The sequence below is a fragment of the Astyanax mexicanus genome, chromosome 17 (genome assembly GCF_023375975.1).
Source record: "Astyanax mexicanus isolate ESR-SI-001 chromosome 17, AstMex3_surface, whole genome shotgun sequence".
Taxonomy (NCBI): domain Eukaryota; kingdom Metazoa; phylum Chordata; class Actinopteri; order Characiformes; family Acestrorhamphidae; genus Astyanax; species Astyanax mexicanus.
Window position 1 is genome coordinate 14,688,477 of NC_064424.1, and position 15,379 is coordinate 14,703,855.

At 38.6% G+C, this 15,379-nt stretch overlaps 1 protein-coding gene and 7 non-coding genes across 9 annotated transcripts; 2 read left to right on the forward strand and 6 right to left on the reverse strand.

The window, feature by feature from the left end:
• Nucleotides 1–2,371: 2,371 nt before the first annotated feature.
• Nucleotides 2,372–6,297, forward strand: LOC103033389 (heterogeneous nuclear ribonucleoprotein A/B). Of its 2 annotated transcripts, XM_007244544.4 has the most exons (9): nucleotides 2,372–2,513; nucleotides 3,024–3,201; nucleotides 4,168–4,336; nucleotides 4,421–4,579; nucleotides 4,688–4,819; nucleotides 4,921–5,017; nucleotides 5,189–5,353; nucleotides 5,448–5,533; nucleotides 5,968–6,297. In XM_007244544.4, the coding sequence occupies exons 2-8, from the start codon at nucleotides 3,044–3,046 to the stop codon at nucleotides 5,516–5,518; spliced, it is 951 nt and encodes a 316-aa protein (XP_007244606.1). In that variant the 5' UTR covers nucleotides 2,372–2,513; nucleotides 3,024–3,043; the 3' UTR covers nucleotides 5,519–5,533; nucleotides 5,968–6,297. The 2 variants fall into 2 exon arrangements, with proteins under 2 accessions (XP_007244606.1, XP_007244607.1); XM_007244545.4 differs by lacking the exon at nucleotides 5,448–5,533.
• A 1,475-nt stretch (nucleotides 6,298–7,772) lies between these two features.
• Nucleotides 7,773–7,845, reverse strand: trnav-cac (transfer RNA valine (anticodon CAC)). Its single transcript has one exon. It is a non-coding gene; the product is annotated as a tRNA-Val (tRNA).
• Nucleotides 7,846–8,922: 1,077 nt separating this feature from the next.
• Nucleotides 8,923–8,995, reverse strand: trnav-cac (transfer RNA valine (anticodon CAC)). The gene has a single exon. It is a non-coding gene; the product is annotated as a tRNA-Val (tRNA).
• Nucleotides 8,996–10,652: 1,657 nt separating this feature from the next.
• trnav-aac (transfer RNA valine (anticodon AAC)) lies at nucleotides 10,653–10,725 on the reverse strand. The gene has a single exon. It is a non-coding gene; the product is annotated as a tRNA-Val (tRNA).
• A 952-nt stretch (nucleotides 10,726–11,677) lies between these two features.
• trnav-cac (transfer RNA valine (anticodon CAC)) lies at nucleotides 11,678–11,750 on the reverse strand. Its single transcript has one exon. It is a non-coding gene; the product is annotated as a tRNA-Val (tRNA).
• A 632-nt stretch (nucleotides 11,751–12,382) lies between these two features.
• On the reverse strand, nucleotides 12,383–12,455 carry trnav-aac (transfer RNA valine (anticodon AAC)). The gene has a single exon. It is a non-coding gene; the product is annotated as a tRNA-Val (tRNA).
• Nucleotides 12,456–13,988: 1,533 nt separating this feature from the next.
• Nucleotides 13,989–14,061, reverse strand: trnav-aac (transfer RNA valine (anticodon AAC)). The gene has a single exon. It is a non-coding gene; the product is annotated as a tRNA-Val (tRNA).
• An 896-nt stretch (nucleotides 14,062–14,957) lies between these two features.
• Nucleotides 14,958–15,030, forward strand: trnav-aac (transfer RNA valine (anticodon AAC)). The gene has a single exon. It is a non-coding gene; the product is annotated as a tRNA-Val (tRNA).
• Nucleotides 15,031–15,379: the final 349 nt, after the last annotated feature.

A 15,379-nucleotide genomic window follows, 5' to 3' on the forward strand; every position in this document is an offset into this window, starting at 1 on the left:
AGAAATCTAAGTAGATTTAGAAAGAATTTCACTACATCACTTTAACCCCTATTTTAGCCCTGGTTTCCAGTTGTAGCAAGTCTGTACACTCCAGTGGCTCTAGACTACAGACACTGCAGTCATATATAGTGTATGATGGGCTAAGATATTTTTTCCCATTCGATTTTAGTTGCAGAAAATCAAACCGATTCCATCTGCAGCTAATGAAAGATGATTGTGATGTAACTATAGCAAAAAACACCCAGTGATGTAATTATAGGAAAAAATCCATACAAGCATATAACATTTAGCACTATTGCAGTAGTTGCAGTTGCTACTGTTGCACCAATTGTAGACGCCAAGTGTTACTTACCTCTAGCTCTTTATATAACGTATAGAGGCCATGCTGACCCTGTCTCCAAACCCACCACTTTGCCTCAAAACTAATTGTTTTTTGTTTATTTGCGCTGTTTTTCACTTTTGAACATCAAATAAATCTATGGAAGTTGTCGTTTTGAACTATAAACAGCTGATAACTATAACAGTATAAACTGATTAACTACACATATATATATGTATATATATACATATATATGTATGTATATATATACATATATATACATATATATGTATGTATATATATATATATATATATATATATATATATATATATTTATATATATATATATTTATATATATATATTATTTTATAATTTGCTTGCAGTGTGAATAGAATCTGAACAACATTACCTGTGTTTAGATCAGTAAAATCTATGTTTATCTGCATGTTTGACATCTCAACAGTAGAAAAATCCCACAGTACTCGATTAAAGATCTGATGCAACATGCCAGCAAAAGCTAACAGGCCTTTCTGCCTGTCTAAACACTTCACACGGTCAACCGGAGAAGACGCTTCAGTACAGTCTGAGCCGTGTGAATGTTGCCCGAGGCCATGCACACATTAAGCTGCAAATGCTCAGATTTTCTCTTTGTAATTAAATGTGTGCTCGTGGAAGCCACGAGTAAATGCTATCAAATCATCTCTAAAAAATTATCAAAAACTAATCAAAAATTAAAAAACATTTGTGGATTCGATTTAGACTAACTCTCAAGGAAAATATTCTTTAAATTTTGCTTAACTAAAATTTCACAATTTTCATACAAAACCTTGTATCTCCAGAATGGCAGTTTATTTACAGAACAATTTCTAAAGTCTTTGTCAATTGAAGCCAGTGTAAAACATTATATTCTTATACATGTTTGTGCATTACAGCAAGGAACAACTATTTATAATGGAGGGATGATACAAAATAACCTCTCATAGGTTTTTCTGTGACCTGATTAAGAAAAACATTGTTTTTCTAAGGAACGACTGTAATTGCTACCCAAATACGTATACTCGCACAATAATTTTTATTTTATTTTTATTCAAATTTGCTGCACATTTGCTTCATATAAACCCGAATTTTCTGATGACTTCTATGGTATAATTTGATGACGATTCTACAAAATATGGGTGTATGTGAAGCTATATCTACCTCTGCTCACAACACCATTACTGTTTGCAACCACATATCACATCAATCCTCTTTCTAACGTTTACACGGTTCCTGTGTTTTAGTAGGTTACAGACATGAGTTTTTGTAGTACAGCGCTTTCTTTGTGTGTATATCTATATACAGCTCTGGAAAAAAAATTAGACCACTCAAAAAGTTTCTTTTATTTTACCAATTTGAAAACCTCTAGAATATGATCAAGAGGAAAATCACAGCCATCAAACCAAGCTAAATTGCTTAAATGTTTGCACCAGGAGTGGCATTAAGTTATTCAAAAGCAGTGTGTAAGACTGGTGGAGAACATGCCTAGATGCGTGATTTGATGCGTGATTAAAAAACAGGGTTATTCTACCAAATATTGATTTCTGGACTCTCAAAACGTTATGAATATGAACATGTTTTCTTTGCATTATTTGAGCTCTGAAAGCTCTGCATCTTTGTTGTTATTTCAGCCATTTCTCATTTTCAGCAAATAAATGCTCTGAATGACAATGTTGCATTTGGATTTTGGGAGAAATTTTGTCTGTTGGTAATAGAATAAAACAACTAAGTTCATTTTACTTAAACATATACCTATAAATAACAAAATCAGAGAAACTGATTCTAAAACCGGTGTGTTTTTTCAGAGCTAATATGAATAATATAATATAACAGGCAGCAGTAAGTTCTGTGTCAGAGCTGCTGTTCCGTGGAAGCAGTGAATAGCTGTGGCTCGGCTGGAACATCTTGTGCTGTGGTGGTGAAAGCTCCCGGTTTAAACTGGAGAAAGAACTGCGCATGAAAGGGAAGAGGCCGCTGCTCTCAGCCGGAATGACCTATCGCAGTCCGGCTTAGTGGCAGTGTCGCTCCGGCCGTCCAATCAGGCCGGGCTTTACTGCGGAGCTCTCCATCCGGCGGTATAAAGACCGCCACGAGTCGGCGGTGTGACCGAGAATCCATCTTGAAGAGCTGAAGTCTCGGGCTCGGGAAGCGCTAACGGTAAGCCGGCGGTGGGTTTGTAGTTTAACTAGCTGGTATGGATGTGTGTGGCTGGTGTGGAGGTTTAGTTTAGAGTCTGTAGTTGGTGTTTTACCGATAGAAAAAGTCTGTATAGCTGAATAATTATCATTAGAACGGTTTAACTCCTTGTGGCTAGTTAGCTATTTTAGCTAACTAGCTACCGGCTAGCGTTAGCTTAGCTAGCAACCCCGTTCTAACGGATTTTTTTTGGTTATTTTTACATTTTGAAAATGCGTGTCCGTTATTTTATTTTATAACCATCAAAATCAGTTTTAAATTGGCTTGTCTCAGATTAGACAGTCTTTTAGCTGCTGTAGTTATAAGGTGAACCGTGAATGGAGTTAGCCGGTACTAGTTTGAATGGTGAAAGGGGGAGAGATCACACCCATACAGACACGCATGCTCCCCCACGTCTATTAGCTAACCTAACTGCTGCTTTTATATTGCGCTAGATCTTAACACTACATTTATTTCATGCATCCCTAAAAGGCGATAAGGAATAACTAGCGATGGCCGACGCTGAGCAGCAGTTCATGGAGACCTCCGAGAACGGGAACGGAGACAGCCTGAACGGCGCCGAGGAGCAGACTGCGGGCGACGCTCAGGATGACTCTCAGAACGGGGAAGGAGGACAGATCGACGCCAGTAAGAGCGAGGAGGATGCCGGGTGAGAAGACTTCACAGTCCCAGTTCATTTGACTCATGTTTGCTGTTTGTTTGGTGGCTTTTGTTCCAGCGCTCTTTGTTGGCGCCATGTGCCTCTCTTTGGTATGGGGGATGGGCCAGGCCTGGATGCTCTTCAGCGCCATTGGTAAAGCCTCCATTCATTGTAACTGCTGTGGATGGAGGTGGCTTGAGGTTTATTGTATAATCTGCCCCGACATTATGGGGACACTAGGCAGGGTTTTTAAATGCCACTTTAACGTTCTGATCTTATAGCTTAATGGTTCTTTATTTTAATGCTTTAGCTTCGTTTTCTGTTTCAGGCCCAGGAATGCAATTTTGTACAAATTAAGTGAACAATTTGGCCTAAAAACGTTTACTATAACTTGATATGGAACATTTTTAATATTAACTATTTTTACAATACCTGATCTGTTTTGACAGACAAAATGCATCAGTGTACAAATAATCCCTTATTTTTTATGTTTATTATTCATTCTAAATGGGCTGTGCTTGATTCCGTTAAACATTACTAATATGACTGGTGATATCGGCGATGCCTAGTAAGATATTTTGCTTCACTAATCCTTAATGATGAAGTCCTTACCCACCCCTAGATGTCATTCAGGTAGATGTGATGCTAGCTTTCTATATATTGAGCATTACATTTACTGCTTCCATAACCAAATTCCTATGCTCGGTTGGAATACTATTTGCCAAATGAGTCACCTCGATCTATGGAGTGTGGGCTGGTGCAGACTGAATTAAACATCTAATGTCTGAACAACTGTTTAAAGTAAAGCTGCTTTGTAAAAAGCAAAAGTGGTTTTGAAAAGACTACCATATTTATTTGGTTTGTTACAGCTTTAGAAATTATTACAACTATTGCAGCATTGAAAATTATTATTATTAAGACAATTATTGCGCTTGTTTCAGACAAGAATCTCATTCAAATCTGTTCTTTTTGCAGAAAAATGTTTGTTGGTGGACTTAGCTGGGATACAAGCAAGAAAGACCTTAAAGACTACTTCTCCAAGTTTGGTGAGGTGACAGATTGTACCATTAAAATGGACTCCAACACTGGCCGATCACGAGGGTTTGGATTTATCCTCTTCAAAGAAGCAGCCAGTGTAGAAAAGGTATTTGTACATACATGTTACAGTCTACAGTTGTGTATATTGTGTACCTTGACTGGCTTGTAATTGGTTTGTTGTGTTGCGTAGGTTTTGCAGCAGAAGGAACACCGGCTAGATGGGCGGCAGATTGATCCCAAAAAAGCAATGGCAATGAAGAAGGATCCAGTAAAGAAAATATTTGTTGGCGGCCTTAACCCTGAAACAACAGAAGAAAAGATTCGGGAGTACTTTGGGGCGTTCGGAGAGGTGAGGGTTGACTTTTTTTTTTTTTTTTTTTTTTTTTTTGTGTGTATGATGCAGATTTTGATTTGTTTTTATATATTTAATTTAAATGCTCATCTCTCCCTTTTCTAGATTGAGTCTATTGAACTTCCCACTGACCCAAAAACCAACAAAAGGAGGGGGTTTGTCTTCATTACTTTTAAAGAGGAGTCGGCTGTCAAAAAGATCATGGAGAAGAAATACCATACTGTTAATGGCAGCAAGGTAACAAGACTTAGTGCTTTTAAAATGGCTTATTAAAAATTTGGCTTCTTTCCACATCCCCACCCCATCTACCTTGCTGAAATCGTTCTTGCTCATTTCAGTGTGAGATTAAGATCGCCCAGCCCAAAGAGGTCTACCAGCAACAGCAGTATGGAGGTCGTGGTGGTGGTTATGGGGGCCGTGGCAGGGGTCGTGGTGGTAAGTCAAATTGGCATTGAATTTATTCACTTATGTCATTTTTGGCCTTACAACATTTTGCATTACAGTTGGATTTAGCTGTAATTGATGCACATCTGTTAATGGTATTAAAGTGGAATGTATACAAATGTAAAGAGAAGACTTTTCTGAGACTTGATTTCTGCTTTTCAGGCCAGAATCAGAACTGGAACCAGGGATACAACAACTACTGGAATCAGGGTTATGGTGGTCAAGGCTATGGATATGGTGGCCAACAAGGATATGGCAATTATGGGGGTTATGGCAACTATGACTATTCTCCTGGCTACTATGGATATGGCGGTGGATATGATTACAGTAAGTGGAGACTCCTTGCTTCCGCTTGCCTGATCACTGTGGTTATCTTGTCTCTGCACAGAAGCGCTCAGTCCCTCTTTCTCTCATTTTCCAGACCAGGGCAATACAAGCTATGGAAAAACTCCAAGACGTGGAGGCCACCAGAGTAGCTACAAGCCATACTGATCACATGTAGTGCAGGTATGCATTTTTTAGTGTTGCGTTTTGTGGTCAAATGTAGACATTAGCATTTTAGATTTCACGGAAAATTCTCATTTGTGTGAACAATAAATTTGTTCTGTTCCATGGAAATAGTAAAGAAGGGACATGGGTAGCAATGGGATCTTTCCAAATTGGACTTCTAAATTATCCTATAAAAGATGCATCTCAACTACACTACTTGATCAATAAGGGTTGATGACTGCTCATTTGCTTTTGGGCAAATGCTTAAATCTTCTAAAATTAAATGCAACAAACCTCTCAGCTTTGCACAGTGCCTGGTGCCTTGATCTGTTCCCTCATTTCTGCTTTTTTATTTTATTTTATTTTTTGGCTTCTTAAGCATGCTTCCTCCAGCCTTTCTTTCCTGATTTTGCATCTAATCATACTTGCACGTTTTTGTTTTCCACCTTCAGGTCGTAAGTATTTTCAACCCAAGAACCCATAATGATGGCAACAGCAGCAGGACGTGATTCAAGATGAGAATTTAGTATGATGGGACTCATGCTCCATTTGTGCAAGACAACAGATGACTGGGGAAGCAGTGTCACTTTTCCACACTTTTTATTTTTATTTTATTTCCTTTGTCCACATTTCCAGTCATGGAAGTGTAATTTTTACTGTACTTTTTGGTACCTTTTTTGAATCTAATGTATTGTATGGTTGTATTTTACATGTTGACTGGATTTGCAGCATATGAGAATCAGGAGCCGCCAGAGCTTTTGAAATAAAACATTTTTGAGTAACTTTTTTTCCAGTGTTTCCAGATTTACTATTTCCTGTTGCATGTTTGCAAACCTGCACCAAGTATGGGAGGGGTGATTGAGTTAGCACAGTATCATAAAAGATGTCTAGTAAATGTCAGCATTTGGTTAGTGTTGCATTGGCAGTTTTGCTTATTGCTTTATTTTGATTTTTAATTTGTTAGGCCTTTAACTGGCTGATGGTAACTGGTAAAGTCTAAGCTTATGGCTTTTCTGCCTTTACTGAATTCTCATTCCTATAGTGTCATTGATGAATTGTTAGAAATAAACCTTGTTTAAGATTTGCCAATCCTTTTCTTGTACTTATTTACGGTGATAATGTTAATGGTAGTGGTAAAGTTTCCTTTTGTGTACATGCTGACAAATTTAAGTCATATGAGGAATGCACTTAAGATTGGGTGGGGAAAAATGATCCAGTGCTTATTAGGTTGTGCAAGGTTTTTAAACCAGAAATGGTCAAGCTTCCTGCAATACAATTTCATTTGGTTTCGTTGTTTGCTGTAATTTTAAAATTTGTTTGGACTTGTATTTTAAAGAGGGCATGTTAACACTTATGGTAGTTCAATATTTAGTTTGCCTTCTCCCTGCTATCAAGTGCCCAGCAGCTCCATTTAAATGTATTTTGTTAGACAAAACTAATGACTCCAGTTAAGTTCTTTTTGGCTTAATGGTTTACTGCTTTTAGTTTTAGGTGGTCTGGCCTGAGTTTGTCTGATTTTTGAAGAGTAACTTGTTTGTAAATGGTGTTTGTAGCAGCTGCTGTTTTGTTTTTATTGGCATTAAAGACCAATAGTGTGCATTTTGCCCACCCAACTGTAATAGTTCATCTTTGTTGCCAACCACCTAAAGCTACTGGAATTAGTAGAACACTGTCCCACATTATGACCAACAGACTGTGTACATCAGTACTGGAAAATGGAGGTAAAGCTGCTGTGTCCACGTATTGACAGACTTAACTGCAGTGTCACAATTTATGCATCACAATGGTTCTTAACAGAAAAGTAAGGGCTAGTTTTAATGGCTAATTTTTTTTTTCTTTGCCCCTGGACTAATTTGTGTTTAAAGAATCTTACATCATTTTTTTAACAGTAAGAAATTAGCAAAAAATTACAGAAAGATGTTTCTAATTCCTTTTTACTTAATGTAGCAACAAAACTTAATAAAAAAAGAAAAAAATCTAATCAATGATACTTTCTTACATAAATTATATTTTTCCTTCTGGTACAAATTAAAATGAAGCTGTTATGTATTTTGAGTTGTAAAGATTAGAGAATTGTGCTTGGGATCAGAGGAAAATCTAATGCATTTTAGCTGTAAAAAATGACCTTAAGATCAGTCCTAGAATTTTACTCACGAGTGTAAAAATCTGACATCAGATAGTAGGCAATGTAAATAAAATGTTGGCGTCCCAGACAAGTAGTCAAGGCATGCCCTCACTGGACATCTGAAAGTATAAATGTTTCCGCCCGGTTTCGAACCGGGGACCTTTCGCGTGTGAGGCGAACGTGATAACCACTACACTACGGAAACATACTGAACCACCAAAAACAGGTAAACAAGTGCCTTTATGACAAAAGTGAGGGTTGTAATTACTGGGGGTATTGGAGGGGTCTGACCAGTCTAGTTAAGACTTGCGTTGTAATAAGGTTTTAAAGCACTTCTATGAAAAACCTTTTTTGGATGTGTTTATTTGAGAACCCTCCACCTTTGTTTCATAATCATTAAGAAATGAATGTACATATATGTTCATAATACACTTTTAAATGAATGTACATATGTTCTCCTGTACTGTTTTTCAACACTTATAAAATGTGCTTAATTTGGGTCGATTTTATTCTGGTGCATGACGTTTGGTTAGACAGGAATCCACCTAAGGTCCAAAGTTATAAATATGATGATTAATTATAATATGATTAATTAATGAGTAGTGCAAATTTTATTGATTATTGGAGGGTTAAAAATCCTGGGACACTATTGTTTCAATAACACTCTTTTAGAAAATTCAGATTGTGCTTAATATTCAAGACTGAAATGATACTGATACCAAATTGAAGTGACTCTTGTTTTGGTTTATGAATGATAATGTGATTCTCTGCACTACAAAATAAACATTGTTTCCGCCCGGTCTCGAACCGGGGACCTTTTGCGTGATAACCACTACACTACGGAAACCCCTCCAGTGTCAACGATCCTTTTGGACCTCACAATCCACAATCATACACTACATCACCATAGATTTAATACGTTTGTAATGAGAAAACCCTGGGTGTCAAAAACTCAGAGAACACCTAGAAAAGTATCAGAACTTAAAATAAGGTAAAATAAGTCTGACTGCAGCGCAACCCACCGTAGAACACCTTCAACGTGGTAATAAACGTAAATAGAACCTCCCTCTGACTTTGTCAGTCAACAATAGATATCAGCTGTGATTTGTTGAGGTAAAGACCCCACATACAGTCCAAAAACATGGTGGGTACAGTTTTAAGCCTTCCTTAGCCTACGAAGTGCCCATCACTGACATCCATATATAAGTCACATGGAAACTGGACAACACTTTTCTGGGTCTCAGACGGGCCACGTGGACATGTCATCTGAGAGAATAAACAATGTTTCCGCCCGGTTTCGAACCGGGGACCTTTCGCGTGTGAGGCGAACGTGATAACCACTACACTACGGAAACCGATGAAAATAACTGTTTACTGGGCCACCATACAGGAACAGGGGTTTAATATGACATAAAGTAAGGCTTGGAATTATTGGGGGAATTGGAGGGGTCAGACCATTCTAGTTAAGAATAGCATGGAACAATCTTGTAATACGGATTTAAACACGCCCTTCTTTGGAAAACCTTTGTGTATGTGTTTAGTTTAGGAACCAGCATCATTTTGTCTCAATCAGTAAGAAATTAGCAGACCTAAAAATGACAGAAAAACCTATTCCTGATATATTTTTTACTTGATGTATAAATGAACAACAAAGCTCAGGTTTCATGCTGGTGAAGGCGAAATTTGTATTGAGGAAATCATTGCTGTCAAAAAGTCATAGATTACCTAGACAAGCATCAGAACTTCTGAAACAATATACTTCAGGCAGATGAATCCTCAATCCAATTATTTGGTGACAACGCTGCATTTACACTGCTACGTCGCGTCAACGCAAATGATTGCACTACCCCCCTCCAACTGACCGCATGTGGGCGTTACAAAGGTGTTCCATGCATCGTCCAATTAAATTGTTTTAATAAATGGGAGATACGTTTATACAAGCTATTATTATTTCCTATAAACTAAAAAATATAAATGTTTACGTAGAAATAAAACATTAACATTTTAAAAACCACTAAATCACCACACAGATTAAATACGTTTGTAATAAGAAAATCCTTGCTGTCAAAAAAGTCAGATAACACCTTGACAAACATCAGAACTTCTAGAACAATGTGCTTCAGACAGATGAATCCACAATCCAATTATTTGGTAACAGTAACCGAAAGCATGCTTGGTGCAAAACCAATCACAGCACTGAGCACAAGAAACTATCAGGTATTGACAGTCGCATGTGTTCACTACGCTTAACGTCACCAAAGGGCCATGTTTAAAGTAGTGTTAGCAGTACAGTTAATTTAAAGCAATGAAAAGTACCATTGTCTCTGGGACTATTGTTTGTTGCACAAAGCTCTGCATTGTCCACTATTTTACATATATTTGATTTTAAGAACAGGGTTTCATACCCAAAATCTTCTCAAAACTATGGATAAACTGTGTCTTGGGCAGCAGGCAAATTTTGCGCTATAACAAATTTTATTAAACAATCAGTGTAAAAATCATTAAACGTCAGACATGATTCTAAAGTACAGTAGATAATAGAATGTGTAATTTCCTTTTAAGCCATATTAATCTGATTTTGCTGTGCTGTGTGGGTGTCTGTGTGCTAGCCTGGCTTATCCAAAACATTGCATAAATGTAATTTTAGCATTAGCAAAGCTACATTAGAAGACGAGAAATCGGCTCACATTAGTGCACCATTATAAGAAAAGCGAATTCAAATCTTGTAAAATAAGTCTGATTGCAGCACAACCTGGCCACAGAACACCTTTAACATGGTAATAAACACAAGCCTCTTCCTGACTTTACTTGTCAACAACACATATCCCACTGTAAAGTGAAGCCCTGACATGCGGTTATAAACCAATGTGAGTATTGTGTTTAAGCCTTTCTAGAGCCATCACTGGAGCCCATATGTAGGAGCCACATTGAAGCTGGAAAACACTCGTCTGGGTCCCTGACGTGCAGCCAATGCATGCCTCAGGTGGACAAGTCATCTGGGAAAATAAACATTGTTTCCGCCCGGTCTCGAACCGGGGACCTTTCGCGTGTTAGGCGAACGTGATAACCACTACACTACGGAAACCCCTACCAGCACATGCTCCTTGAGGACCCCACAATCCACAATAGGACTCTGCAGTACTCTGCTTCAGACTGATGAATCCAATATCCAATTATTTGGTAATTGCATGTGATCGCACTGCCCCCCTTCAACTGGTCGCATGTGAGCGTTCACAAAGGTGTTCCATGCGTCGTCCAATTAAATCGTTTTAATAAATGTGAGATGCTTTTATACAATCTATTATTTCCTATAAACTAAAAAATATAAATGTGTATTTATAAATAAAAATCTTTGATTGAGCCTAATTACACTATCTACTGAGCAGCATATAGGCTAACAAAGGCAAATTTTTCCAATTATATTATATATCAATATTTTAAAAACCCACATTAGACCCCAACAATCTCTGCAGCCTTTCTCCACGCACTATTACGCTGATTAGAGTCCCTTTAAATTAGCAGAGATTTAACATAAAGTACAGGGAAGCCTGAAACTTCTCTTCCATGCTTCTCTGGAATGCTTGAAAGTGGAACTAAATTGTTTTTGATAGGCAAACACATTGGATTGGATAGGCAAACACATTGGATTGATTGGATAGACGCATCGCGTTGGACAGATTAATTTGCATAAAGTTCACCTCGGCTCAACATTTCATTGCATCGCATCTCGACGCGCCGGACCCATTATGCTCCACACAACTGCGTCTGATGGAGCCGTCGCTTCCCATTTAAAACGAACGGGATACGTCGCTGTGTGTTGTCGAGACGGAGCAGTGCATGTTTGGTGCAAAATCAAAAACAACACTGAGCACCGGAAACTATTGGCCGTTGACAGTCGCGTGTGTTTACTACGCTTAGCGTCACCAAACCGCCATGTTTAAGGTAGGGTTATTAACGTGTGGACAACACGTTTCTGTGTTCCAGACGGGCCGCCAATGCATGCCCCACGTGGACATGTCATCTGGGAGAATAAACAATGTTTCCGCCCGGTTTCGAACCGGGGACCTTTCGCGTGTGAGGCGAACGTGATAACCACTACACTACGGAAACCGATAGAGACATAGATCTCCTGGGCCACCATATGGGAACAGGGGTTTATGATGACATAAAAGTAAGGCTTGGAATTACTGGGGGAATTGGAGGGGTCAGACCATTCTAGTTAAGACTTGCATGGAACAATCTTGTAATACGGTTTTAAACACGCCCTTCTTTGGAAAACCTTTTTGTATGTGTTTAGTTGAGGAATCGCCGCCATTTTGTCATAATCAACAAGAAATAAGCAGACCTTAAAAATGACAGAAAAAGCTATTCCTGATATATTTTTTTATTGATGTATACATTAACAACAAAGTCTGACTTCATGCTGGTGAAGGTGATTTTTTTTACATGCAAAGTATACTTTTCCTTCTAGTAAAATTAAAATGTAGCTGTTATATGTATTTTGAGTCTTAAAGATTAGAGATTCATGCTTGGGATCAGAGAATCACTGATTTGATCCCTAGGACCAGCTGAGGTTCCTAAACTTAAAATATATTATACACAGAGGTTCTCCTGTACTATTTTACAATACTTATAAAATGTGCCTAATGTTCAAAATGCAAATACTACTGACACCAAATTGAAGTAACTGTTGTTTTGGTTTATAATTGATAATGTGATTATCTGCACTAGAAAACGAATACTGTTTCCGCCCGGTCTCGAACCGAGGACCTTTCGCGTGTTAGGCGAACGTGATAACCACTACACTACGGAAACCTCTGCGAGTACGTTCCTTGAGGACCTCACAATCCACAATAGGACTCTGTAGGACTCTGCTTCAGACTGATGAATCCACAACCCAATTATTTGGTAACAACGCTGCATTACTACAGATTCATTTGCATAAAGTCCACCTCGGCTAAACTTTTCTTCGCATCGCATCTCCCAGACTCGCCGCGCCGGATCCATTATTTTAATTATATTTGAATTTAAGAACAGGGTTTCAGACTCAAATCTTCTTAAAACTATGGTTACACTGCGTCTTGGGCAGCAGGCAAATTTGGTGTGTTCAGACATCTAGAAATAATGAGCAATTTACTTTTTACTTAATTTAATCAAGTGCTTACTAATTTTTACACATTTTAACAATCTAACCCTAAAGATCACTATTAACCCTAAAGATCAGTCGTAGAATTGAACAAATTTTATTTAAAACAAATAATCAGCGGAAAAAATCATAAAATGATTTAAAAACAGGGTTTCAGACCCAAAATCTTCTCAAAACTATGAATAAACTGTCTTGGGCAGCAGGCAAATTTGGGGCTATGAAAATCTTTTTTCAAAGCATATAGTCAGTGTAAAAATCATGAAACGTCCAATGTGATTCTGAAGTACAGTCGACAGGGGCGTAGCAGCAAATTCTGGGCCCTGTACACCCTCTATGTTAATGGCCCCTATCCATGCCAGTAAACAAAGGAAAGTGAGCGAAAAAAAAAATTTCATGGGCCCCTCTCCCTACTCGGGCCCTGGGTAGTCAGGTCCACTTTTCCCCCCACTACCACGCCCATGACAGTCGATAATAGACTGTGTAATTTTTTTGAGATCACAATAAATTGATTCTGCTGTGCTGTTTTGGTGTCTGTGTGCTAGCCTGGCTAATCCAAAACATTGCATAAATGTAATGTTAGCGTTAGCAAGCTACATTAGAAGACGAGAAATCGGCTCACATTAGTGCACCATTATAAGAACTCCTGGGCACAATATAGGAACAGGGGTGCATTATGACATGAATATAAGGGTTGGAATTACTGGGGGAATTGGAGGGGTCAGACCATTCTAGTTAAGACTAGCATGGAACAAAATTTGTAAAACGGTTTTAAACACGCCCTTCTCTGGAAAACTTTTTTGTGTGTTTATTTGAGGATCCTCCACCATTGTTTCATAATCAGTAAGAAATTAGCAGACTTAAAAATGACAGTACAAGCAATTTGCACAGTGTAAATAAACAACAAAGCTATGGTTTAATGCTGGCGAGGGCATGCGAAGTAATGTATGTAAAGCAGTTATAAGAATTTTGAGTCTTAAAGATTAGAGAATCATGCTTGGGATTAGAGGATTTCTGATTTTGATCCACAGGATCAGCTGAGAACTTTGAAATGTGTTAAACACACAGGTTCTTCTGTACTGTTTTACAAAACTTATAAAATGTGCTTAATATACAGAACTGAAATGATACTGATATCAAATTGAGATGACCCTTGTTTTGGTTCATGAATAATAATGTGATTCTCTGCATTACAAAACGAACATTGTTTCCGCCCGGTTTCGAACCGGGGACCTTTCGCGTGTTAGGCGAACGTGATAACCACTACACTACGGAAACCCCTGCCACGATGCAGACATTTGTGGACCCCACAATTCACAATTATACATTACATCAGCGTTTCTCAACCTTTTTTCTATCAAGGCACCCTTTAAATATATGCGAGATGTCAAGGCACCCCAGTTTACGGACGGGGGGGGGGGGGGGGGGTGGGGGGGGGGGATGGGGGGTGCTGGCGCAGTACTTCAGGTGAGAACGAGGGGTGTTGCTGGCGGAATATGAAATAAAATAGCGCGTGCATCGCGTGGGGGGACAAAAACTTTACAGTGTGTCCCAATTTAGGGGCTGCATCCTTCAGAGGCTGTATTCGAAGACAGATTGCGTCACAGCTGCGCAGTAATACACCGCCTCTGTGGGTCGCATCCTTCAGAGTATGCTGCCTGTGAATTGGGACACACCCCGACACGAGCTGACTCTGGAAAGGAAATATGCACGTGAGGCGCAATATTTTGACGGCACCCCCGATGAAGCCAGACAGCACCCCAGGGTGCCGCGGCACCCTGGTTGAGAAACACTGCATTACATCACCACACAAGTTTAATACGTTGGTAATGAGAAAATCCTTGCTGTCAAAAAAGTCAGAGAACGCCTAGACACAAACAATGAAAAACACATGAACAAGCATCAGAACTTGTGGAATAATATGCTTCAGACAGATTAATCCACAATCCAATTATTTAGGAATAGTAAAAGAATGCATGTTTGGTGCAAAACCAAACACAATACTGAGCACAATAAATCTTCTCAAATCTTCTAAAACTATGTTAAACCGTGTCAGCAGGCAAATTTGGTGCTGTTACGTTATATGAAATACTCCACACTGACATCACATGGCAAGTGCCAAAACGGAGACCCCACGTGTAGTCCAAAAACAAAAAGCCTCACGTATTTGTGTAGTTTCCGTAGTGTAGTGGTTATCACGTTCGCCTAACACGCGAAAGGTCCCCGGTTCGAGACCGGGCGGAAACAATGTTTATTGAGAAATCTAAACGTCTGAAAATCCGTAACCGTTAACATTACTAATCATTGTAAACAATTATGTTAGTGTCCGGCTTAAATGTATATGTACAAACCAACCTGTTTAATTTATCGTGAAACAGATGCCAAATATCTGTATTTAACTCTCCTGAGTTAATTAACTGAAAACTTAAACATAGTGATGGGAAACTGACCTTTATTCATTCATTATCTGCACCTTTTTTACAGATAAAAGTAAGACAGTATACGTGCAGAATAAAAACTGTTTTAGAACATTAAGGTACAAGAAGCTGCAATCACTACAACAGATGCATTTAACAACTCTTCAGAGTGCATCATA